This window comes from Vitis riparia, chromosome 18, assembly GCF_004353265.1.
Source record: "Vitis riparia cultivar Riparia Gloire de Montpellier isolate 1030 chromosome 18, EGFV_Vit.rip_1.0, whole genome shotgun sequence".
In the NCBI taxonomy this organism is placed as follows: domain Eukaryota; kingdom Viridiplantae; phylum Streptophyta; class Magnoliopsida; order Vitales; family Vitaceae; genus Vitis; species Vitis riparia.
In genome coordinates, this window is record NC_048448.1 from 5776056 (window position 1) to 5800151 (window position 24096).

Below are 24096 nucleotides of genomic sequence, written 5' to 3' on the forward strand. Positions count from 1 at the left end.
GAATGTCTGAAAGAAAAATGAAAAGGACCTCCAGTGGCTGGTGCAGCCGGGTTCTCCTTTGACCGGCCAGGTGTGCGTATTAGGAGAGCTTGTATTCAAGAATCGAACACTGGAATTTGGTGCTAGATGTGATTAAAATTTATCAATTTTGAATGGTGTTTAGGCATTGGCTAAGTATGCCTTGAAGCCTAGATGTTGCTTTTGACTCAAAATAATGAAATTGTTGAACGGGGAACGGGGAGTAGATGCATTGTTTTCTTAGTTTATTATGGTTGGAGTTTGGGACAGGTCTTGGAATCTCATCGTTTTCCACGGATGATTTTTGGTGTATATTGTTTTAAGAAGATAATATATATATATATATATATTTAAAAAAAGATAAAAGTTCATGTATTTTCGTGTAAAGATATTACACATTCAAATAAAAAAGATTAATCCATATGTAAAATTTTAATTATTTTGAATTAAGTTAAGATTTTGATGGGTTGTCAAGAGAATATAAATAAATAGATAAAAAAAGAAATATTTGATTAGAAGGAATGAAAAAATATACATATTTGAAAACATAATTTTGTTGTGTTGAATTGAAAGTTGTATAGACAACGTTATTATGATATTTTAAATCTTAAAACTAATGTTTTTATAATTAGACCTTTTATTTTGGGTTAATTACATTTAATTATTATAAGTGGGAAATTTCAACAACAATCTCTCATAATTTGAGTGGAAAAGAAGAGAGTAAAATTAATAAATGGGAAGAGTAGGGGAGAAAAAAATTATTATTACACAAAAGGGTGTGTTTGATATTAAAAAAAAAAAAGGGATTCTTCGGAAATTGCATTTTTGACGTGCCTTTTAACAGAAAATCGAAAAGATAAACGAATAGGTTGTTAACCAGAATCGACGTCCAGTGGCAGGAAAGGAGGAACTTCAAACGGCGTCGTTGGCTGTCCCAATTCACGTTCAGGGTTAGGGTTAGTGGTGTAATGCGTGATCTGGGACGATGAAGCTGTTGGAGGAGTTGAACCAATCTCAGAGAGTAGCATTGGGAGGTCTATTGGTGATCCTGTTGCCATGTTTCTTCCCCACTCTCTTCACTCCCTTGGGCCGTGCTTCCCCGTCCATTTTCTCCGTACCTCTCTTCCCTACTTTCTTGATTTGACTTTTTTTCTTTCCTTCCATTTCTGAAGATTGGAAAAGCAATCCAAAGACGGTTATTCAATTATTTTATTTCCTTTTTCTTTTCCCTTGGTCACTTTCTTGGCTACCAAACGACTTATTGCATTTCTGGATTAGTGCGTGTGTATATCTGAGTGCATTTTGAAGATTCCCCAAAATGTTATGCAATTCGTCAGTTACTTGTGGAATATTTCTTCTTTAATTTCTATTATTCTCATGCTGCTGATGAATACCATCATCATATATATACTTTCCCTATACATAATGGCATTTTTTCTCTCTCTAAAGAAGTTTACAACCATAGTTGGATCTGTCAGAAGAACTTTCTGATATCTTGTTTCATCATGGTCTTGTGATAACAACTTTTTGTTTTCAAATATTTCAAATACTGATATTTTATGCAAGAGTGGTCTCATTGTTACGGTCAGAGCAGAATTTTTCTTTCCATAGTTACGCTTACGCAAGTGTAGATAATAGGTGCAATTCTTTTTCCCCTCAAACAACTGATGTATTGCAGGAATGGAATGCTCCAAAACCTAGGCATTTACAGCTACTGAAGGGCGCCTTGCAACTCCAAACTGTGAGTGGGTGCTAAAGAGGCAGATTCCTTTTCTTTTTTTTCTTGATTATGAATTTCAGAATCTAGTAAATTTAATTTTCATTTTTCTCCAGCCTGATAGGCAACAAGCCAATCTCTGGTCTCCATTAGCTAACCAAGGATGGAAACCCTGTGTTGACTCTGCAGACACCCCTTGTGAGTTGCCACAAAACTAGGGTTAGGCATTAGTTGCCTTAAAATTCTGGTACTTACTGGGAAGGAATTCTTGGAGACTGAGTGGTTCTGATATTTGTGAGATGATGCTCTCCTAACAAACTCATGTTGATTCTATGCAGTGTTGCCAAAGAAATCTCAGGGGTATGTCCAAGTATTTCTTGATGGAGGGTTAAACCAGCAGAGAATGGGGGTAGGTAATAAGTTTTTACTTATCTTGTCTATTTGGAGGCTATGAAGAGGATGCAATGTAAATGAATTTAATGTTAGTTTCCTGTGATTTTCTGTCAATTGGTTGCCTTGAAATAGGCTCTGAGTTATATTTTTTTTCTCTTTTTTTTTCTTTGTTTCTTTTAAAGATCTGTGATGCAGTTGCTGTTGCAAAGATTTTGAATGCAACCCTCGTGATCCCTCACCTTGAAGTGAATCCTGTTTGGCAAGATTCAAGGTCTTTTATGTTTATCTATATTTGCTTTGTCTATATTTGCTTCTTTCCATGCAATGCAGTTTTCAGTCTGAAAACATCCCATTAATATGAAGTCACATTTTCTTTTGCAGTTCATTCACAGAAATATTTGATATTGATCGTTTTATTAATGTCCTGAAAGATGACATTTTTATAGCTAAAGAGTTGCCTAGCAAATATTCTTGGAGCACAAGGGAGTATTACGCAACCGGCATACGGGCTACTAGAATTAAAACTGCACCTATTCATGCTTCAGCTATTTGGTATCTGGAAAATGTCTTACCTGTATTGCAGAGGTTAGCAAGTAATTTACCCTTATTTCTTTGAGATTTACAGCAAGTTTCTTTTTATATTAAAAACAAGCTATTGAATTTTGTTTGTTGATAGGAATTTTTCATTAATTCTATGTTTCTCCTGTTCACAAGACTTTTTAGTTTATCAGACTCCTGTTCATAAGACTTAAGAGGTAAACATTGTCAAACATCACCTCACACCCCTAGAAGTTGTTTAGGGAACTCATTGAGATGGTTGTGGTTTCATATCTTAATTTTTCTTTTGGTTAATGCAATTTTTTAATTGGAAACGGTATGTATTTGGAACCAAACCTGGTGACAACCACCCTCATACCCCAATCCCAACCCATTGCCACCTGGGTGAGGCCCCTGGGTCTTTTCTTTTTTTGATTGGAACCCCTGGGTCTTTTCTGGTTAATGCAACTCAACATTCTGATTATTCATATTGTATTCTGCTTAGTAATGCATCTATAGTTCATCTAATCGTCTAAAAATCACAGGCTTTTTGACCTTTTTACTTCTTGCCAGGGCCTTTCACTTTTTTGAAAACCATGATCAGGATAAATGTGCCTCTCTTTCTAAACCCTTTTTTTTTGGATGCAACATGGAAAGGCATCTTGGCCCATGTAGTTGCAACCAGGAAACAACGAGGAAAAAGATAAAATGCCAGGGGATGTAGTTTGGGGAAACCTGATTGCCATATCAAGTATATGCCTTTGTCACCTATCAAAAACTAATTATAACAATTAAAGTGTATGCTTATGTTGTACATACAACTTAAAGAAGCATGCGATATGCAGTACAAGTATGGGTAGAACCCATCAACCTTTTAAAGTTCTTGGGAAACAATGTTTTAAATTTATATTTTAACACACATAATTCCGAAAGTTTGATTTTTTTACTGCTGATCTAGACATAATGTCACACTCTAGATTTTTTATTTACATATTAAATGCTCAAATACAAAATTAGTGCTCCCAAAACTTAAAAAAAAATTGCTGAGTTTCAGGTAGCATTTTGTCCGAAAAGAGGATGTGGAAACCTGTTGTAAAGAAGTATGTATCCTGTGATAAATCCTTGAGACCATTAATTAACAAAATATAATCTGTTTCACATAAAGAAAACCTATACAATAATACTCTGTATATACCAAAACTTCATGGTTCACTAAGGATAACTCATACTATAAGTGTTCAAAAACGAACATACTGAATTCCATCAAAATGATTTAATTTTCCTATAATACAAAGGCAAAAGCCTCGAAACACTCTCAACATAGCATCTAATCAACAACACATGCAAAACTCAAGCATTGACCCCAACAAGTGTCTTCTGACCTGCATCTAGAAGTGGAAGGGATAGAGTGAGTTTACAATTCAGTAAGAAAGTTTATATAATCGTCTTATGCATATCCTTAAAAATCTTGATTTAAACATATTGCAACATGCATAATAAACATTTTTATAACCATTAACAAATATGCATGTATGTTGTTGATGGTTTCATCTCTGCTTTGCCTCATCCATTCTCTCAGACATGATAAACTGTTAATCCCCACCAATATACATATCAACCATCAATGCTCCAAAAGATGCATGACAATAAATAATGACTACTACCACCCAAGGACAAGTCATATCTCGTGTCTTTTAGGACTCATACCCAAGGGTAGGACTAACCCCTTACACCCACATTGGAGTGTCTTCTTCGAGGGCTTTAAGGGTTTTCACCCAAGGACCTACGGTCCCACATAAACAATATCATCAAAAGATAGTGTTTGCAACTTTTCATAGATACTTCTCACATACCAATCTATTCTCTGAATATTATCTGCCATTGTCCTATATAATTCTGGCAATGTAACCATACCATGAACCATTTTCGCAACACTGAACTTGTGAATCCTCATACCAATACATATCCAAACATCATTGCCACCTTTTAAAACAATGAACTAAGAACACCATGACACATTGAGACACTTCGTAAAATCATATTAAAGATATGAATTTCCAATAAACACTTCAAGAAAAGAAAACAAAGATACACAATAGAATGATATAAACTTCCCTACCTTACATTGACTTCTTCTTTGCAATTCTTCTATGTAGACAACCCTTATCTATTATAAGGAAGTGAAATAAAACAATACAATTTAAATTTCCCAGCTATAAAAATTATACAATTAAAACTTATGATATTTTTCCCTTATTGCTCTAACTTTTTTTCTTTTGGATAGGTTTTATTGTTGCTAACTTTAATTTCCATATTCTTTAATGTACAAGCCACAAGTTTTAAAATCAAATATAAGGTGAATTAAACAATCTTTTCTATGCATACAAATATTCCCCAATTAATTAGCATACACTAATTATTCTGATTCTCCTTAAACTCAATCCATTAGCAATCTCCAAATGCACAGATAAGCTTAATTAATCACATGATTCATCAATCTATTTTTCAATTAAAGCAAACTAAACAAAGAAGCATGCTGATTCTTTAGTCAAAAGATGCTTAAATTAAAATGCTTAAAAACCTAATTAACTTTGATTTATAATTAAAACATGATTATAACTAATTAAACTCAGTTTTCAGACAAACTTTACTGTTAATTTGCTACAAAATACTATTTGGAATCCAAATCTACCAAAATTACTAACCTTCTCTTCTTGGTTACCTAGATTCCTCCACTTTCTCTCTCTAACTTTTCTCTCTAACCCACCAGATTGCTGCAGAGAATGGGCTGAAAATGAGGGCTAGCAGTCCTCATAAAGTGGTCCACAAGCAGGCACAAGGTGGCAATCTCTAAGGCTGCCACTAACCACAAGTTCCAAATTTTGCACTTTAGTCCCTCTATTTATAGGTTTTTATGCTTTTACAGCTGCCTATCAGTCCCTTAAGTCCTCTTGATTATAAATAATCTCCATGAAGCTAATACATGTGCTTAAGTCATTAATTAATCCTACTTAACCTTAATCAAAGTTTAATTCATAATTAAACAAGATTTGCATTAAACTAGTTTTAGCCTTTAATGGAGTACGTTTAAGGTTAAGTAATAAGATAATCATTATTGTTTATTTAGTTCATTACTACTAGTTATAACACGTAGCCCACAAATACACCCTGATAATACAATTGTATTATTTCGGCCTGGATTTATCATAAACATGTCCTATGCCTCAAGTCAAGGTGCCAATCAGAAACATGCCCCTGTTTTCTAACTGCTGCAGTTTTGAATTGTGGAACTACATTACATAATATGATAGTTACGATTCATAAATTGTTCCAGTTATGGAATTGCTGCTCTTGCCCCATTCTCTCATCGTTTGGCTTTTGACAACTTACCTGCGTACATCCAACGCTTACGCTGCAAAGTTAACTTCAAAGCACTAGTTTTTGTTCCTCATATCAAACCATTAGGAGAGGCCCTTGTCAATCGCATCCGATATCTGCCTATTGAAAGCAGAGCAGGAGGGACTGAGTACCTGCAGGATAGAACAGATGAGATTAACCACAAACAAGGGGCTGGGAAGTTTGTTGTGTTACATCTTCGCTTTGATAAAGTATGATCCTCTTCCACCTTTCATTTATAGAACCATTTGAAGCTTGGATATGTTTTTTTAATTGTGAGTTTCTTGTAATATGTCTGGAGGTAAAAGTTTTTTCTAAAGGTATTATGCTTGAGATAACCATAAAAATTGAACAAATTTGAAAAGTCTGTTTCTGGACCATAAGTACTATATATCATGCTATACTGATGTGGTCATGCAGTTTGACAAGTAGGATCTAAAACAAATATCAACCGACAATTACTCCATCCACAGGGATTTCTGGACCATTATCATGCTTCATCCAAATGCCAATCCATGATAATTGTCCAACCAGGTTTTTCTTTTAGAGGTGATATAGCCACCAATCTTTTTGTTGATAGAACATGATATCTCCATGTCCCTCATGAGTACCTTTGACTTCCCCCCCCCCCCCCCCCTCCAACCCTTTTTTCTTATTAATTATTTTTTGTTTTATAGGTTGGTATCCTCTAGGTTGTCCTCTAACCTGCTCTCACACAGGATATGGCTGCTCATTCAGCCTGTGATTTTGGTGGAGGTAAAGCTGAAAAAATGGCTCTTGCAAAATACCGTCAAGTGATTTGGCAGGGAAGGGTCCTAAAATCTCAGTTCACAGATGAGGAATTGAGAAATCAAGGGCGCTGCCCATTGACTCCTGAAGAGATTGGATTGCTTCTAGCAGCTTTGGGCTTCAGTAACACTACCCGCCTCTATCTTGCTTCCCACAAGGTTTGTCATGTACTTCCTCATAGGAGGGTGGAAATGTTATATGAACCCTAGCAGCTTGACAACTGGTTATTTGTGCGATTTATTATGTTCCTTCTCAGTGAAAAGTAAACTTGCATTTTTTGAGTTAGCGCTTGAGAATGGGATGAAAGAATTTCTTCTCAGGTTTATGGTGGAGAGGCTAGGATCTCAACTTTGCGCAAATTGTTTCCCTTAATGGAAGATAAAAAGAGCCTTGCTTCTGCAGAGGAACTGGCGAAGGTTGAAGGGAAGGCTTCTTTATTGGCTGCAGTTGATTATTATGTGAGCATGCACAGTGACATCTTCATCTCTGCTTCTCCGGGCAATATGCACAATGCGTTGGTAAGATTTTCTAGTTAATTCCTGGATAAGTTTCATTTCTTTTTTTGAAAGTCACAGATCAACTAGACACTGAATTTTCAGTTATTAATACTTGTGTTAGGGCCCATCTTCTGGTGGGACCCAATGCAATGCAATGTGTCTGTAGTGTACAGTGTACAGTGCCAGGGTAGTGTCAAGTTGTGCTATATTAGTCCTGTGGTCTTTATTTTATTAATTAAATATTGGGTAACCTCCCTTGAGGTTTTTGGCTTAACAGTGATAAGAGTTAGTTTTCATGGAACGGGAGGGAGGTCAAGTCTTATTATACCAGAAACCTCTTCAAGGGAGGTTTTCATTATCCTGACAACTGTGCAATTTGCCCTAATGGATTATGGCAGAATAAGAAAGATCCATATTTTATTAGTCACATTCTAAACTGAGATGAAATGATATCTTGATACATATTACCAGGTGGGACACCGAGCTTACAAGAACTTGAAGACTATAAGACCGAACATGGCATTGTTGGGCCAGCTCTTCCTGAATAAGAGCATTGAATGGTCAGAATTTCAGCAGGCAGTTCTGAATGGGCATAAAAGTAGACAAGGGCAAATCAGGTTTAGAAAGGAGAATCAATCCATATATACATATCCTATTCCTGATTGCATGTGTCAAGCTTAACTGTAAGATCTGTTGAAGGTTGTAATAATTTAAGAAATACTATTCTTTTGTCTTTTCTATAGTTGATACTCTTGTATTTTGCCTTTCCTGATATTCTGGGAATGGGTCATGTTCTGGAGGTTGCTGCAGTTAAAAGCTTACCTTAAGTGCTCAATGCAGCATCCAACTCATTGTTATCTCAGTCGCTATGATTGTGATGGAGCTGCTTTTGTGCCCTCCGTGATTCTCTGAGATTGGGCTCATGTTACAGTAGTTTTTGGTTTGTGCTTCTCTATAATCTACCTGACACGGTTAACTGCTCTTTCTAAATGATGTTTACTTCGTTTGGTATCTAATGCAGAAGGGGGGAGGGGGGGATGCTGAGATCTCAAATTTTAAAATAATGGAAGAATCTCTGATAAAGATCAGATTGATGAAAACAATTTCTTGTATTTCAAGAATGCAGACAATAAATCTCTGATTAATTGCCAATGCCTAATTGGCCCAAAGATTCTTAATGCAATAATCATTTACATTCCTAAGAAGTGCATGACTACAGTATAAAATATACACTGCATAATGCTAGCCTTAAAAACACAGCTTTGAGCATTTCTGCATGGTGCCAAACCAATGACCTCATGATCACCTTCCTATATCCCACTGGTAGCTCGATCTTGCACTAGGAGCTGCTGATGTCTATCTGACCTTCTTTCTTATCCTTGCCATTGGGGGCTGAAACATTGCCATTCTGGCAGGCAGCCAATTCTTTTGATTCTGCTCCGCTAGGGGACACAATCATTTCTTCTTCCTCAATTGGGAGTGTCCTTTTTGAGCCTTCAAGAGCTACACCAAGAACAATGTTCTCTTCCAAGGCAGGGGTAGCAATTGATGCTCGATTGCCATCTTGCTTTGCCAATGGAGTTGCAGAAGGAAGACCATCTGCTTTTCCAGCACCAGAATCTGGGAAATTCAGTGACGGCTTCTCAAAAGCTGATCCACCTGGGTTTATGTCCTCCCTCACCTTTTCCATGCTTGCCTCCGACTGCTGTTCTTCATAGTTATTTTGGGTTGAACCATCAGTCACCATATTCTGGATTTTGGGGTCAGATATTGACGTTGCTGAAACCTTACTGTTTGTGCTGGAGTTGGAGATTGATGTTGCTGCAACGTTGTCATCTGTTGGGGAGTCAAGAATTGACGATGCTCCAGCCTTGGCATCTGGCTTCGATTCAGATGTTGAGCTTGCATCAATCTTGGCATCTTTTTCCTCGTTCTGGCATGCTGAACCTGTGGAAGCCTTGGTTTTATCATCACCATTCATTTTATTAGAGGGCTCAATCAGCAGGAGTGGACGGTTAGCAGCTGCACTGGAGCGGGTGAATATCGGGTCAGCAAATGGTATATTTTCCATTTCCATGTCAGCCATGCTGTATTCTTTCTGAATCGTACGAATGGGTGTTGCAAGGCGAGCTTGATGATGGCTGACAACTCTGAGAAGATCCAAGAGTATTGCTTCCTGATTCATCAAACATTGATTGATCTTACGCAACCTTTCCAGTTACTAACAATAACAAAAGAACAGAACATTATGAACATCCACATAAATGGGATATTAAACAAAACCCATTTAAGACTCTGTTGTGTCTGGATCAGAGAATAGAACTAATTATCACAGTAACCAATGTATACTGAGGAATGGATTGGGATTACATTTTCTACTCATGGTCACTCCACATCTCTAAGAAAGCATCTCAAAATCTAGAACGTTGCCAAACCTCCAACCAACCCTAAACCCCAATCCACCCAAGAAAAGAGATTCATATTCAGATTAATGGAATCAGGTTTATTTGAAAATTAATGCTAAGGAAAAAGATTTTCTCATATTTGATTGTCCTATGAAAAATATCAAATAAAATTAAAGCTAGTTAGAAACTTATGCATTTTTAAATTATTTTAATCTTTATAATCATGAGTTAAAATAAGTAAAATGAATTTGAAGTAGCAAAGAAAAATAATTTATCGACGTTAATTTTATTTTTTTCCTTCATTTTTTCTTTACTTCTACTTTTTCTGTCTTTTTTTTTTCCCTTGCATTTCAAACCCCCAATCTACCCAAGGAAAGAGATAAATCCAGATTAGCAACTGGAATCATATTTACTTGAAAACTAATACATTACATGTGGTCTTCAAAAATTATAATCATCAATATGCAGCAATTAGCAGTGGTTCAATTTTGATTCAAAAATAAATATTATTTTGCAATGTAAGGGTCACAGTAGCATACATGTATTAAGCATCTACATAATGATATCCAATCATAATAAACTGCAATTACCTTCACACAAAGGTACTCTTCAAAACGAGGGGTTTTCGCAAAGCACGAAACCAAAATCTGTAACAAAAGGACCAATTAACAGATATTAACATTGGAAAAAGGCTACTACAACCTATTGTTCTATTTCCAGTATTTTAGATTTATAACTGAGATCAAAGCAAGAAAAAAGTGAATTGAAGTGATGGTTGGAAGTTAACAATAAGACATGAAAGAGTTCCAGTATATTAACACTGATTTTCTAGACTACAAGAAGACATGAAAGAGTTCCAAATGAGCTTCAAAAACCTAAAAACACTGTGCACTTGACAAATTTGACTCCGAACCCCTTCTATTGTTAGTGGTATGTCCATGATAAACGAAAAGTGAGTTAAAAAAAAATCTTTTCCAGAAAGCCATCTTGCTCAGTAAGAGATAACAAACCCTCTTCATGAAAATATGATCAATTAATGGAAAAAAATTGCATGATGGTCTTACCAAAAGAGCCTGGTTCTCTGGATCGATATAGTCCAGAAACACTCTTCTATGCAACCTTTGCTGCTCTACTTGAGGATTTTTGGCTAAAACCTTACGCATATCAGCTACAATATTCTGTGAGCAGAAAAGAGAGAACCCAATTCATCAAATGAAGTGAAAGGACCAAAAAGAAGTGCTCAAGTAAGCAAGATCTAGTTGACAGGTAGATAAAGCAATTTTTGCTCACTCACATTAATCTTATTGACATCCAAGTGGCTGATGGCAAGGTGAGTCTTGATGCGCCAATGGGTCTTCTGGCTAAGATTCCTCACAACATTCACTGTGAATTTGTGGTTTGGAATGTGAACTGCTTCCCGATCATCACCTCTTATGATTGTCGGTGACCACCAACCCACATGCTGAAGTAATATGAATTATTATCATTAAAAAACAGAGAGACAAGGTTGTTGAAATTATTGTGGCCTTCATGATCACATGAAGTTAATCTCCCATATTATACATCTACTGTACGTATTTGCGTCTCCCGCATTATACATCCACCATATGTGGAAAGATTAGAAATATAATGTATATGAAAAAATACAAGGCATTATGACCAAGTCATGTACCTATATTAAAGTTCCATATACAATGAATGCTACATGGGATTGAAAGAGGTGGATTCATATAAATCATGTAAGAAGCATCCATTTGTAACTCTCGATGGGTAAGGTCACTTGACATTATATAAAGGGGCTCTTAATCCCTCTCTCCACTCATTATAAGTTTGTGAGGTTTCCCATCATGTATGCAAACATGAAGGAGGGAGTAAAGAGAGAGAAGATAAAAAGTGTCAATACCAATACAAAGTGACAAGGTGCTACCTAAGGTGATGCAATTTTGTAAACATTCTATGTAAGGTTATCCTTGTCATAATGACATAAGGTGAGTTTTCTAGATTTATTATTGATTCATTAAACTAAAAATTAAAGATCTTATTTACTTGATTTTCAAACAAATGTCTGTCTATTCCTAATCTTATTCATATTGCAAAGCAACCAATTTGCTAAGTCTCACTTATGTTAAGTAGAGGCACTGGAAAGGCCTTCTTTCTCTTAGCTATAATCCCTTTCTAAAATTTTTGTGAAAAAGAGTAAATACAAACCTCAACAGTCCCAGAAACTTCATAACCTTCAATCTTTGTTTGAATCCATTCGTTCAAAACAAATGGTCGTGTTGCATGGATCATTACACTTGAAAGGAAATTTGTGAATATCTGAATGAATCAAAAAATAAAAAAAGCTTTGTCATAAATGAAGATTCACCTGCTTAACAGAAATCAAAAAGGAAATTTCACTCTAGAATGGTCTTGATGAAGGTATACACAAGGATGATCAAGAGTATGCTATGAACCAGAGAAACTGAAGTTTGAATAAGGAAGATAAGGAGAAAAGGGGGGTTTACCTCACGACCAGCAAGGGTGAGCAATACTGTGCCAAGACCCCCAGCAGTAAGCCATTTCTGGGTGGAAAAACCCAGCAACTCCATGAACAATGAAACAGCAGCCACCCATATTGCAGTATAAACAGCTTTCCCAGCAAACTGGAAGCCCATCTGCCAAAAGCAAGAAAACATTGCTGTGGTGGAATAATAATTGTTCATTGCACCTAGCAGTGCTTCGAAATAGCCGACTATCAGTTAATGGCTCCCTAACCAAAATGTTAAACCCAAAAAAAAAATGTATGCCATGATGCTTCCCATGGAGGATAATAAATGAAGATGTAATTTCCGGAGTGCCTAGGCATTTGAAAATCAATAGTAAATATCCTTCAACTCAGACACAAAACTGGCCACAGCCTTCATGAAAAGAAGGCGAAATAAGCCAATTAGAATTCAGAAAAGAGTTAAGAATGATTTTGAGATGTAAGCCATCATCTATGGAATTCATATTAGAAGTTTAAACCAGACGAAATTATTTTTTTTCTTTATAGACAAAGGCATATTGAATTAATAAACGCCTAAAAACAGGGGGCGCACCCTATGTATATAGGTAGTATACAACCAAAAGCCCAACCAGGCTGCAGAAAAGAGAGGAAAGACCTAGAAATGGGAAGGCTAGTCTCCATTAAGGACACCCAAAAAATTCAAACAAAGATGGATTGTCTAACCCCAAAAACTATTGAGACCACTCTAATAGTGAATGGATAAAGAGCTTCTTAAGACTTTGGTCAGATAACTCTTCCTCTTGGAAAGTCTTTCGATTTCGTTCTCCCCAAATACACCAAAAAAGACAAATCAGAGCCAATCTCCACATTGCTCTTATCTTTTTCCTTAACCCCTTAACTTTTCATTCTAGAAGAAGATTTCTCATTGAATTCGGGAACACCCATACCGGTCCGAAAGAAGTTAATAGCACAGTCCAAAGCTTCTTTGCCTTATCACAATGAATCAAAATGTGGTCAGCCGATTCTTCACTGTCTTTGCAAAGGCTGCACCTATTGGCCATGGACCATCCACTCTTCATTAACGTGTCTACTGTTAAGATTTTTCCCCAAATTGCTTCCAAAGCAAAAAAACGACTTATAAGAGGAGCACACGGACCCCAGATCTCTTTAGCAGAAACCAGATGAAATTATAATAGAAATTTGGATCTTCTTTATTCACTTAAGGTGTCAAGGATAATGTTGAATATTCACTACCATGTCATTATCAATACATTGAGTGATATCACTAGTGTGGAAGGGCTTAAAAATGAAACTAAGGATGAAAAAAAGACTAAGATTTACTTACAGTTATTCATGGATTGTCAACTGTATCTATTTTTTGGAGTGGAACTTAAAGCATGGAAGTTGACCATATTAATGCTCTAATTTAAGCATCTGAAATTATCATTGTAATATAGAAAAATCATTTCATGGAAGTATTTTCATAATATGAAGGATGCTCAAGAAATACACCGATAACAAAGAGGAAGTCAATTTTCTTGGAATTTGGAGATATTAACAACTAAAAGAAAGTATTGACTTTCTAGCAGCAAAGGCAATAGAAGCAAGAATTTTCAAGAACCATTTCCTAGATCTACCTTTCCCTAATACCAAGTAGAGCAGATCAATAAGATGAGAAAATCCATCCAATTGTTAGTCTCCACATGATCTGAACCCATGAGCTACCTCAATAACAAATGGTACACAACACTCAATTGGTGCAACTATACACTAGGAAAGTGTCTCCTCATTCTTGCTTTGTTTATAAAGCTACTATTTTCCTGTCCAAAAAAGGGGGGGATCCTCTCTTTGGCCTTCAGTTACAAATCAATTTTTTTTTTTTTTTTTTTTTTTTGATAAGCAACAGCAGAAAATATATTAGATAAGGCCGAAAGGCCGCACCGCATACAGGAAGTATACAAAGCAGCCACAAGGCCAAAGAGCCAAAAACAAAAACACCTCACCAGCCCTTATGGGGTTGCAACCCACTCCAAGAAGCCTATGAACGAAGAGGACTCCTCTCCCCTATACAACTTAGCCCAACTCCACAGACTACTTACAAAAGACTTCTTGAGAGTCTGAATCAATTCCAAAGAATTGATCAGTTACAAATCAATTTTATCCCAAAGATTTTACACCATAGTGGTTCATTCCAAAGAATAGAGGGAAGTTGGCAAAGTTTGAATTTTATTACTTTAATTCATTTCTTAACTCAACACTTTGTTTCACTTTGGAGAAACAACGATAATGCTTTTTCCCAGTAACTGAAAAGGAAAATAACATAAAGGCATTGCATTGCATAAAAACTACATTCAAAGGTTAATTTTAGCTCAACAAAATCATCCACACTAGTAATTGCTTACATCTGATTTAGAGATTGCAAGTAACTAATTACTAAATTCTCATGCTACAAATTGATCATCTTTTATTAAATTAAATCTTTCCAAAACATGTACCACAGTGGACTGTGAGGCAACTTAGAATGACAGAACAAGATAAGCAACAGAAAAAAAAAAAAAAAAAGGTTGCATATCAGAAGTAACAGAAACATACAGTTCTAGCATCACTGGAGTCATTGCTTTCCATGAAGAAATTTTGTACTTGTTGAATCAAGCTGCACAAAATGAATATGACTACATTTAACCACTCAAATGCATACCGCACATAACTAAATCCAAATGATTGGAAAATCAACATGATAAACACCAATAACAGAAATACAAAAATAAATTAAAAAAAAAGTGAATAGTTGGAAAGATAATATATATTTATGGAAACAATAAAAAAAAATCAGAAAACATCTTTCAACAAACATACTAGTTAAACATATTTAGGGAGCATTGACCACTGAAACAGGATTTATGCCAACACAGCAAAAGTCGGAATAAGTCATTTGGCTTATTATTTGTCATTTTTACCATTGACAAAAAAAAAAAAAAAAAAAGCATGTTTTTAACTGCAACAAATCCTCGACAACTGCTTCTACTAATTATTTTGAGAAACATCTACCACTAAGTAGCTTGAACAGCATTATGATTAAATGTATCGATAAACTTATCGGATAACTCCTCATGGGACATGATTGTCACAGCAACCACACTCACCTTGATATACAATAGGCAGAGGCCAGCACCGTTGATAACGATCGTATAAAAATTAGAAGTCGTTGCTTAACAGCTTGGCTCTCTTTTGAAGGTAGAATGATTGGATCCAATGCTCTAAAAATGAACCCTGCTATTGTCAGTACAGTAGCCTTGGATGGAAGTAGATGCTAGTCATGCAGAAATATCATGTTACAGACCTGCAAATAAGCATTGCTCCAATCCAAAGCAGCAAAGGTTGAAGGTAATAGGTCAGAACATAATATGTACTACTCTTTTTCCAACTACTATCGGTCTTCTGCAAGAAATTTCCATAAAACAAAGCATCAGATAATTAAGGGATTAACAACTGTTGAAAGGATTAAAAAATACAATGGTGAAAGAATAAGTCTGTACATTGAGGAAAAGATTCCTGCTAAGACGCATTAGCGGCCCTAGACCCCATGCAGCAAAAGCAACAATGCTAACTGCTGGAACCAATTGAAGTACAAGAGGCCTTCCTCGTAAAGCATTACATGACCTGCATCATATGATGGAAATTGTGTCAAGATCATACATCTCAAAATGGAAAAGAGAAAAAAAATGATGTTATGTTGACACCAGTCCATGTAGGTATTATGTACAAGATCATTTTACATAACAAAACTCATAATCCTATAAATTGACCATTATCTTATCAGATCAAGCATGGAAGCATAAAATTTGTTGACCATGTGAATATTGGTGAAACACTGCCCTCCAACTAGGACCTACTTCTAAAGTTCATTTATTCATATTTTAGTAAAGGACCAGCATGTTATTTTTCCGTACTATTGGCAGTTGCATCTAGTTTAACAAATGTGACATTATATACTCTTTATTATTTGCTTCAACAGGTAAACCGGGGTGACCAAAGGACAAAGACATGGACTTCATCATCCCAGATATAAGGCACATCATGTTCTTTTAATTCTATAAAACAAGTAATGTTCCACGGTACAAAGTCCTTCCAGCTTAAGAGAATCCAAAATAGGCAGTTATGCACAGAAGAATGCCACATGTCCAGGCTAGGAAGTAGGAATTTTGGGTTGGTTAGTTTTGTGGCTCAGGATAGTTTTATTTGCTACTTTACAAAGACTGCATGCCTCTTGTGCTAGATTATTCATATGAATAAAGTGTTATAAATGAGACAGCCATCTAGACCTATGCGCACTTGATGACAACAAAGTACAAGAAATACAACTTACTTCTAGAAGAATTGATCAAACAAGCAGATGAACCTCAAAACAAATTTTCTTTTAATGCTTGACCATAGTATTCATGGTTTAGTGTGCAAGTTACGTTGTTCTCTATATGGCTTGAAACAAAAATTAGGGATTCTCCCTTTTCTCTTTTTTCACATGGTATCAGAGCCAGGGGAGAAAAAAACCTAATTATTTCCGATTTATCCGTGAATCAATTCTAGGAAACCTTTCAGTGACTATGTTTCATTCCGGTCACCTTCCCCATCTCCTAAAGCTTTCCGGTCAACCGTATCGCCAACAGAAAACCCTCACCACCGGCGACTTTTCAGGCGACTTTTTACGGCGAAGTCCTTTTCCGACACCGACCATGCCATCGGGTGCGCAAGGAGGAGATCTTCAAGTTTTGTCAAAGCACCAGAGGGAGAATCTCAGTCACGCGCCGGCCACGCCCGTTTCTTCTCCAACGGCCTGAACCTCACGCGCCGGCGCGTGAGGGCGCGTGGAGCACTTTCCGGCAACGCGCTTCCACCTCTAGCCTTGCCTGACACCGTCTAGCCACTCTCCATCTGTGCTTGTGACATCCGAGCCCTGCAAGTGCATTTGTTGGGGTTTTTGTCTCCGCTGGCCCTCTAAACAGCCTTTCTGGTGACCTCCGGTGACTTCCTCTCCACCCTGAGCCCTGCACGTGTCTTAGGAACCGCAATCTGAAGATGTAATAGGGCTCTCTTCGATCCAAACATATTTTGTTCTCCAGATAAGTAGATATGGCTACTAAAAGTTCCATTTTTTCCTCTGTTATATCTGGATCTCCTATGATTACTTCGGAGAAATTGGTTGGCAATGAAAATTATTTGTCCTGGTCTGCCTCTGTGGAGCTTTGGTTTATGGGTCAAGGTTATGAGGATCACCTTGTTACGCAGGAGGCGGATATCCCTGAGGTTGACAGAGTACAATGGAAGAAGATAGATGCACAATTATGTAGTGTGTTATGACAATCAGTTGATCCTAAGATTCTGCTTCATCTTCGGGCCTACAAAACATGCTTTAAATTTTGGAATCAGGCGAAAGGGCTATACACGAATGATATCTAACGTCTTTATAAGGTGACTTCTTCTATTGTCAATGTCAGACAACAAGACATGGATTTATCTACTTAATTTGGCCAGATTGCCTCTCTTAAGGAGGAATTCTTGACCGTAATGCCTCTTACTACTGATGTTGGGGATCAACGAACACAAATTGACAAGCTCTTCATGGTTCTTACGCTTATTGGCCTCCGTCCAAATCTTGAGACTATCTGCGATCAGATTCTTGGCAGTTCCTCCGTTCCATCCTTAGATGATGTGTTTGCTCGCCTCCTCCGTATCTCCTCCACTCAGACTTTGCCATCTGATAACACTTCAGATTCTTCTGTGTTAGTTTCTCAAACTCACTCTCGAGGAGGATGCAGTAGTAACCGAGGTAAAGGCCAACGTCCTCATTGCACCTATTGCAATAAGCTTGGCCACACTCGTGATCGGTGTTATCAGTTACATGGGCGGCCTCCTCGCACTGCCCACGTGGCCCAGTCATCTAATCCTCAGCCGCCTCAGCTGCCTCAACCTCCGAGCTCCTCCACATCTCAGGGTATTTCCCTCACTGACAGTGAGTATGATGACTATCTCCCCTATCAGGCCACCAAGTCAGCTTCTGTTACTTCTGTTGCCCAGACTGGTAATGCTTTTGCTTGTCTTACCCACACATTTTCTCTTAGACCTTGAATTCTAGATTCTAGCACTTCTGATCACATATCTGGTAATAAGGATCTTTTCTCTTCTATTACTACTACCTCTACCTTACCTATTGTTACCTTAGCTAATGGTTCTCAAACTGTGGTTAAAGGCATTGGTTTGGCACATCCTCTCCCTTCTCTACCTCTCACTTCTGTCCTTTATACTCCTCAGTGTTCCTTTAATCTTATCTCCATTAGCAAAATCACTCGTACTCTTAACTGCTCTATTACTTTTTCTGATAAATTTGTGACCTTGCAGGACCGGAGTATGGGGAAGACGATTGGCATAGGACGTGAGTCTCAAGGCCTCTATCACCTCACCTCGCCTTCAACTCCTGCAGTTTGCATTTCGACTGATGCTTCCCTCCTCATCCACAGTCGCCTAGGCCACCCTAGTCTATCTAAGTTCCAGAAAATGGTCCCTCGTTTTTCATCTTTGTCGTCGCTTGCGTGTGAGTCCTGTCAGCTTAGGAAACATACTCGTGTCTTGTTCCCAAAGCGTTTGAATAATCGAGCAAAGTCTCCTTTTAAAATTGTCCACACTGATGTTTGGGGTCCTTGTCGGATTGCGTCTACTTTAGGATTTCAGTATTTTGTCACTTTCATTGATGACTATTCTCGATGTACTTGATTATTTTTAATGAAAAATCGAACTGAGTTATTCTCTATTTTCCAGAAATTTTATGCTGAAATCCAAACCCAATTCAATATTTCTATTCGTATGTTACGCAGTGACAATGCCAAGGAATATTTTTCTGCACCATTTACTTCATTTATGTCCCAACATGGGATCCTTCATTAGTCTTCTTGTGCTCATACTTCTCAACAAAATGGGGTAGTTGAACGTAACATCTTGTTGAGACAACTCGTACTCTCCTTCTCCATAGTAATGTTCCTTTTCGTTTTTGGGGGGACGCTGTTCTTACAGCATGTTATTTGATTAATCGTATGCCCTCATCTGTATTACACAATTAGATTCCTCATTCCCTTCTTTTCCCTGACCAACCACTTTATTTCCCTCCTCCTCGTGTTTTTTGTTGTACTTGCTTTGTTCATATTCTCACTCCTGGACAGGACAAACTTTCTACCAAAGCCACAAAATGCATCTTCTTGGGATACTCCAGACTTCAAAAGGGTTATCGTTGTTATTCTTCTGAGACTCATCGCTACTTTCTCTCCACTGATGTCACCTTCTTTGAGGACTCACCAGTCTTCTCCACCTCTGAGTCTCTTCCTGTTTCTGAAGTCTTACCCCTTCCCATTATCTCCCCACCTGATGCAGTGTCTTCTCGCCCACTTCAGGTTTATCATCGTCGTCATCGTGTCACTGTTCCTCCTTCTTTGGCCGAGGTACCTACTGACTCACTTCCTATCCCTTCGACTTCTCCTGCCCTAGCTTTGCCTCCTTCTGCTGACTTACTCATTGCTCTTCGGAAAGGTAATCGATCTACTCCTAATCCTCATCCTATTTACAATTTTTTGAGTTACCATCGATTATCTTCACCCTATTCTGCATTTGTTTATGTTATATCTTCTGTTTCTCTTCCCAAGAGCACCCCTGAGGCTCTTTCCCATCCAGGCTGGCGACAGGCAATGGTAGATGAAATGGTTGTTTTACACTCCAATGACACTTAGGATCTTGTTGTTTTACCTTCTGGTAAATCTACAGTTGGTTGTCGTTGGGTCTACACAGTTAAGGTTGGCCCTGATGGTCAGGTTGATCGCCTTAAGGCCCGCTTAGTTGCTAAAGGCTATACTCAGGTTGATGGTTCTGATTATGGTGACACTTTCTCTCCTGTTGCCAAGATAGCTTATGTTCGTCTATTGCTCTCCATGGCTGCTATGCATTCTTGGCCTTTTTATCAGTTATATATTAAAAATGCTTTCCTTCATGGGGATCTTACTGAGGAAGTTTATATGGAGAAACCACCTGGTTTTGTTGCTCAGGGGGAGTCTGGTTTAGTGTGCAGGTTATGTCGTTCACTCTATGGCTTGAAACAAAAATTAGGGATTCTCCCTTTTCTCTCTTTTCATAGTATTAACAAAAATGATTAACAATAACAGGTGGACATTGATAAATGTATGTAATGAATAGTTAACTCATTGATGCTGCATAACTACCATGGAAAAAATTTTGATTATCCAATCAAAGGTACCAACTCTCACAAACTTATGAACACTAAGCTACAGCAGTACAAGTCATATTTGTATGTAGATAAACTGTATATATCCAGTAGTAGAAATACAAATGCACTTCATTAGTGTTTACATGGTTGACTAAAGAAACTCTAAAATTACAAAACGTAAAAACAGATGTACCTTGTCAAAACCAAGGCAGCAGATTTTAAAACTGAAATCTCATTTCCTCCACCTGGTGCTAGAAAAGATCGGCACAGGAAAAATTCACATCTAGAAGATACAGGAGTTATTGACCCACGCATGCTATTTAAAAGATGAAGACTCAAAGCATCCTGTCTCTGAAGATGAAAATCATGTAATCAGCAGAAGTTCTCAAGGTTTCACACTTTAAGAATATTAAATTTGTTAAACTTCTATTTTTGGCATATAAATGCATCAATTGTTACATATGTACATAAAAAAATGTACCAAATACATGATCAATTGTTATCTTCAGCAAGCATTATAGTCTTAAAGGGTAAACTTCATAAAAGATACTCAAATCATTAAATTATTGTGATGGGCCGCTAGGACATCAGTTCACTAATTGCTTGTTGAATAGGGTTGCATAACCCCATAACTACATTCAAAGTCATTATTCAACACCTCACACCATGAGTTATCCATCAAATCCCTAATTGTGTGTTGAACCCATCATAGGTATATAGCCCCATAAACAACTTCATCACCAATAGCAGAAATCTCCAAGAACCAACTTTGAGTCTGGAAAGTTTGCATCCAGATTGAAATGTAGGGGAAAAGTGATTTAGAAAGAAATCAACTCACATAAGTCAAACTTGTATACAGTTGGTGCAAATATCAACAAACTGCCATACTTTAACCAACTAACTAATCTCCAGAAATAACAGTAGACTGGAAACCTCAACCTGACAAAACATTTGGATGCAGAATGGAAGACTAGATATATCTAAAAAATCAGTATGGACCCAAAAAAGGAAACTAAATATTACAATATATATTAAGTGCCAAAAATTACAACTAAATATTACAATATATACAAAGTGCTGAAGACATGATAATGATAAGCAATTTCAAGAACAATGTTCAGAAGAGCACAAAATTTATACATACACAACGAGTTACAGATGCAAAGTAAAACCATACCGAAGCATGAGATGAGAGAGTGATGCTGAGAAGATGTAATCGATCTTTTGCCATCATAATCTGGAGAAGAGGGAAAAAAATAGCATCCAGGCCCAAAAAGAAACTTCTGAACAAGAAAGAATTAAAGGATACAAATAATGTACCTTAGGTTGGTTACTGTACCCATGCCTATTCTGAATTCCCAATTCACGGGATAATTGCATAGAACCAGCAAGGGCCATCCTTAAGAAAAAGCAAAGATACCTCTAGTGGCACAATATCATAATGCACTTCAACACTGCTTATTCTTGGACAACACCAATCATTTAATGCAGAAAGGGCGTAGATCCCACAGGTTCCCAAACTACTGCACGATCAAGGCACCTGGCCACATGAACTTTAATTCAGTAAACAGAAAGGAAGATAAAAATGTACCCAGCAACTACAAACAAACTTCCTGAACTCTTTAAAACAACAATTGCTTTATAACTATTACACAGTGAAGTAGTTTAATTGGACAGAATCAAATTGAAGAAACCTTCACACAAGTTAACAAAATATTTGGCCTTATTAAAATAGAAACAAAGACACCTCGAACTGCAGAGGCTGAAGAATCAGAAGCATAGACTATATAACTTTTGTCCCAAGAAAATCCACCCCCCCCACAATCAAATATTCCTCCATACTAAATATTTAGTTATGAAATCAGTTTCTTTCCAGGAAAGAAGTCCGCTGACAATGACAAAGCTACAACTGGATGATTTACCTTTGTCACAAGATCGAACTCCAAGATTAGTCCCAATAAGGATAGTATATCATACAGATTATGCAGCCTCTATCCTAGATGGAAATGATCCTCCTAAAACCCAGAAGATTTTTAAAATAAGTGGCTCAAACTACAAGTTTTTGGAATTTAAGACCGAACTTTTCATCCATTAAGTCCTCACGCTAAAACTGTAGACAACTTGCAGTTTAAGATGAAAATTGAAATCCCTAACGTCTCGTGCTAGAACTGTAGACAATTCAAAATAAAAGCAAACTTAGGTTTTTCCTACCACTAGGTTCCAAGAAACGAAAAAGAAAAAAAGAAAAGAAAAAGGAAATTCAACAAAAATCGGCGGAATAATGGTAAGACTTGGCTCAGTTGACTCTTCTAGGGAGACGAAAAATACTAAGTTCCAATTATCCTTTTTCTTTACCTTCTCTTTTTCCAAGCAGTTCCTCAGGCATCAATCAAACTAAAAAACCCTAGATTCCAAAATGCCTAACAAATAATCACATCTACCAATTATTAATTGCCAAAATATCCAATCATACCTTTCTTGGGAACCAAAACAGAAGATAATAACCAGATTTCACCTCCTCAAAATGGAAGAAGGGTTTCAGTTTCAGGTAGAACTTCAGAGAAAGTTAGGAAGACGGTCGATGATAACATGCGCCGGGAGTTTCTGTTCTCAGTTGTCAAATCTAAATTCAATGTTCCGTACGTAGGATAGTTTTACTGTGCTATTTACGTGGCGACTCCAGAGCGTGATTCTATCTTTTTTTTTCCATTGTTTTTAATCTACTTTCCGCTTCATCGAGACGCGGCGTTTCGCATTAAGAACGGTGCCGTCGGTTAAAGAATGTTGACGTGTCAACTGGGCCTTCCATTCACGCGCACCGCTGGCAGGTTAAAATGGGGGTGAATCGCACAAAAAACGGTAAACACAACTCAACACGGCGTCTTTGTGTCGGTATCCAAGGAGGCTTTATGGAACACGTGTACAGTGGCTGGTTGCGGTGATCCAACGGGTGATGGATAGCGGAATTTGTCTTGAAATATCTTTGCAGTGTTTGTGAAGCTTCGGAGATGGTGTTCCTACCGTTGGGAAAGCGACGTTCATGGTTTCGGATAAGCTTACGTGTTATTTGATTAATAAATTAATAATTTTGGGACCACGAACGATGAATGGTTTAATTGAAGAGGTAAGTAGAGCCCAATGTTGCCTGGGCCGAGTTTTGGAAGCCCACGTCGACCCCAATGTTGTGTGTCGTTTATCTGGTTGACAGGTAGAAGCGTGCGTTGTTAGATGAGCACGTGTATCTATCAGTGCTTGGTTAAAGAGGGCGATGTTAGGCCGTCGTGGTCGCAAAATTAATCATGATGCTTATTAGAGAGAAAAAAACAATACAAATTAATCATGATGCTTATTAGAGTGAGAAAAAAATACTTCATATCTCATTAATGTTTCACCTTATTGGGGTAAGCTCTTAATGTTTCACCGTCGGAAATAAATTTACATTTGATTGATAGAATAGAATATAAAAAATTATATATTTCATGATATCATATCTTATTTGATAGGATATGCATTTCTTAAAATATGATATCGTAAGATCCTTAAATATATATATAGTATAGATATGATATTTTAAGGTCATATATTTAATGAAATAT

The 24096-nt window shown here is 37.1% G+C and overlaps 2 protein-coding genes across 7 annotated transcripts; one reads left to right on the forward strand and one right to left on the reverse strand.

Moving 5' to 3' along the window:
* The first annotated feature begins 881 nt into the window (after positions 1 to 881).
* On the forward strand, positions 882 to 8305 carry LOC117905374 (O-fucosyltransferase 31-like). Of its 2 annotated transcripts, none has more exons than XM_034818294.1 (10): positions 882 to 1132; positions 1697 to 1759; positions 1852 to 1933; positions 2074 to 2144; positions 2311 to 2399; positions 2510 to 2713; positions 6000 to 6273; positions 6781 to 7008; positions 7171 to 7368; positions 7625 to 7812. In XM_034818294.1, exons 1-10 carry the CDS (start codon positions 1004 to 1006, stop codon positions 7625 to 7627), a joined length of 1341 nt encoding a protein of 446 aa, XP_034674185.1. In that variant the 5' UTR covers positions 882 to 1003; the 3' UTR covers positions 7628 to 7812. The 2 variants fall into 2 exon arrangements, with proteins under 2 accessions (XP_034674185.1, XP_034674184.1); XM_034818293.1 differs by lacking the exon at positions 7625 to 7812 and adding an exon at positions 7819 to 8305 and having other exon boundaries at positions 884 to 1132.
* Positions 8306 to 8437: 132 nt separating this feature from the next.
* Positions 8438 to 23346, reverse strand: LOC117905373 (mechanosensitive ion channel protein 3, chloroplastic-like). 5 transcript variants are annotated; one of them, XM_034818291.1, is made up of 14 exons: positions 22974 to 23346; positions 21821 to 22040; positions 21678 to 21737; positions 20694 to 20851; positions 15777 to 15900; positions 15581 to 15675; positions 15384 to 15497; positions 14833 to 14893; positions 12260 to 12409; positions 11961 to 12071; positions 11047 to 11214; positions 10817 to 10930; positions 10343 to 10399; positions 8438 to 9523 (listed from the first exon to the last, which is right to left on the reverse strand). In XM_034818291.1, exons 2-14 carry the CDS (start codon positions 21896 to 21898, stop codon positions 8687 to 8689), a joined length of 2127 nt encoding a protein of 708 aa, XP_034674182.1. In that variant the 5' UTR covers positions 21899 to 22040; positions 22974 to 23346; the 3' UTR covers positions 8438 to 8686. The 5 variants fall into 5 exon arrangements, with proteins under 5 accessions (XP_034674182.1, XP_034674181.1, XP_034674178.1 ...); XM_034818290.1 differs by having other exon boundaries at positions 15581 to 15678; positions 23006 to 23271; XM_034818287.1 differs by having other exon boundaries at positions 15581 to 15678; positions 22974 to 23271.
* Between the last annotated feature and the right edge of the window lie 750 nt (positions 23347 to 24096).

Excerpts from the sequence above, each read along its gene's own strand:
- LOC117905374 (XM_034818293.1), top strand. The coding sequence starts at position 1,004 with ATGAAGCTGTTGGAGGAGTTGAACCAATCTCAGAGAGTAGCATTGGGA. Across the intron at positions 1,760-1,851 it reads GCGCCTTGCAACTCCAAACT|CCTGATAGGCAACAAGCCAA; the intron begins GTGAGTGGGTGC and ends ATTTTTCTCCAG. Across the intron at positions 6,274-6,780 it reads TACATCTTCGCTTTGATAAA|GATATGGCTGCTCATTCAGC; the intron begins GTATGATCCTCT and ends GCTCTCACACAG.
- LOC117905373 (XM_034818290.1), bottom strand. The coding sequence starts at position 21,898 with ATGGCCCTTGCTGGTTCTATGCAATTATCCCGTGAATTGGGAATTCAG. Across the intron at positions 20,852-21,677 it reads CTCTCTCATCTCATGCTTCG|AGACAGGATGCTTTGAGTCT; the intron begins GTATGGTTTTAC and ends TTTCATCTTCAG. Across the intron at positions 15,679-15,776 it reads GCAGGAATCTTTTCCTCAAT|AAGACCGATAGTAGTTGGAA; the intron begins GTACAGACTTAT and ends AATTTCTTGCAG.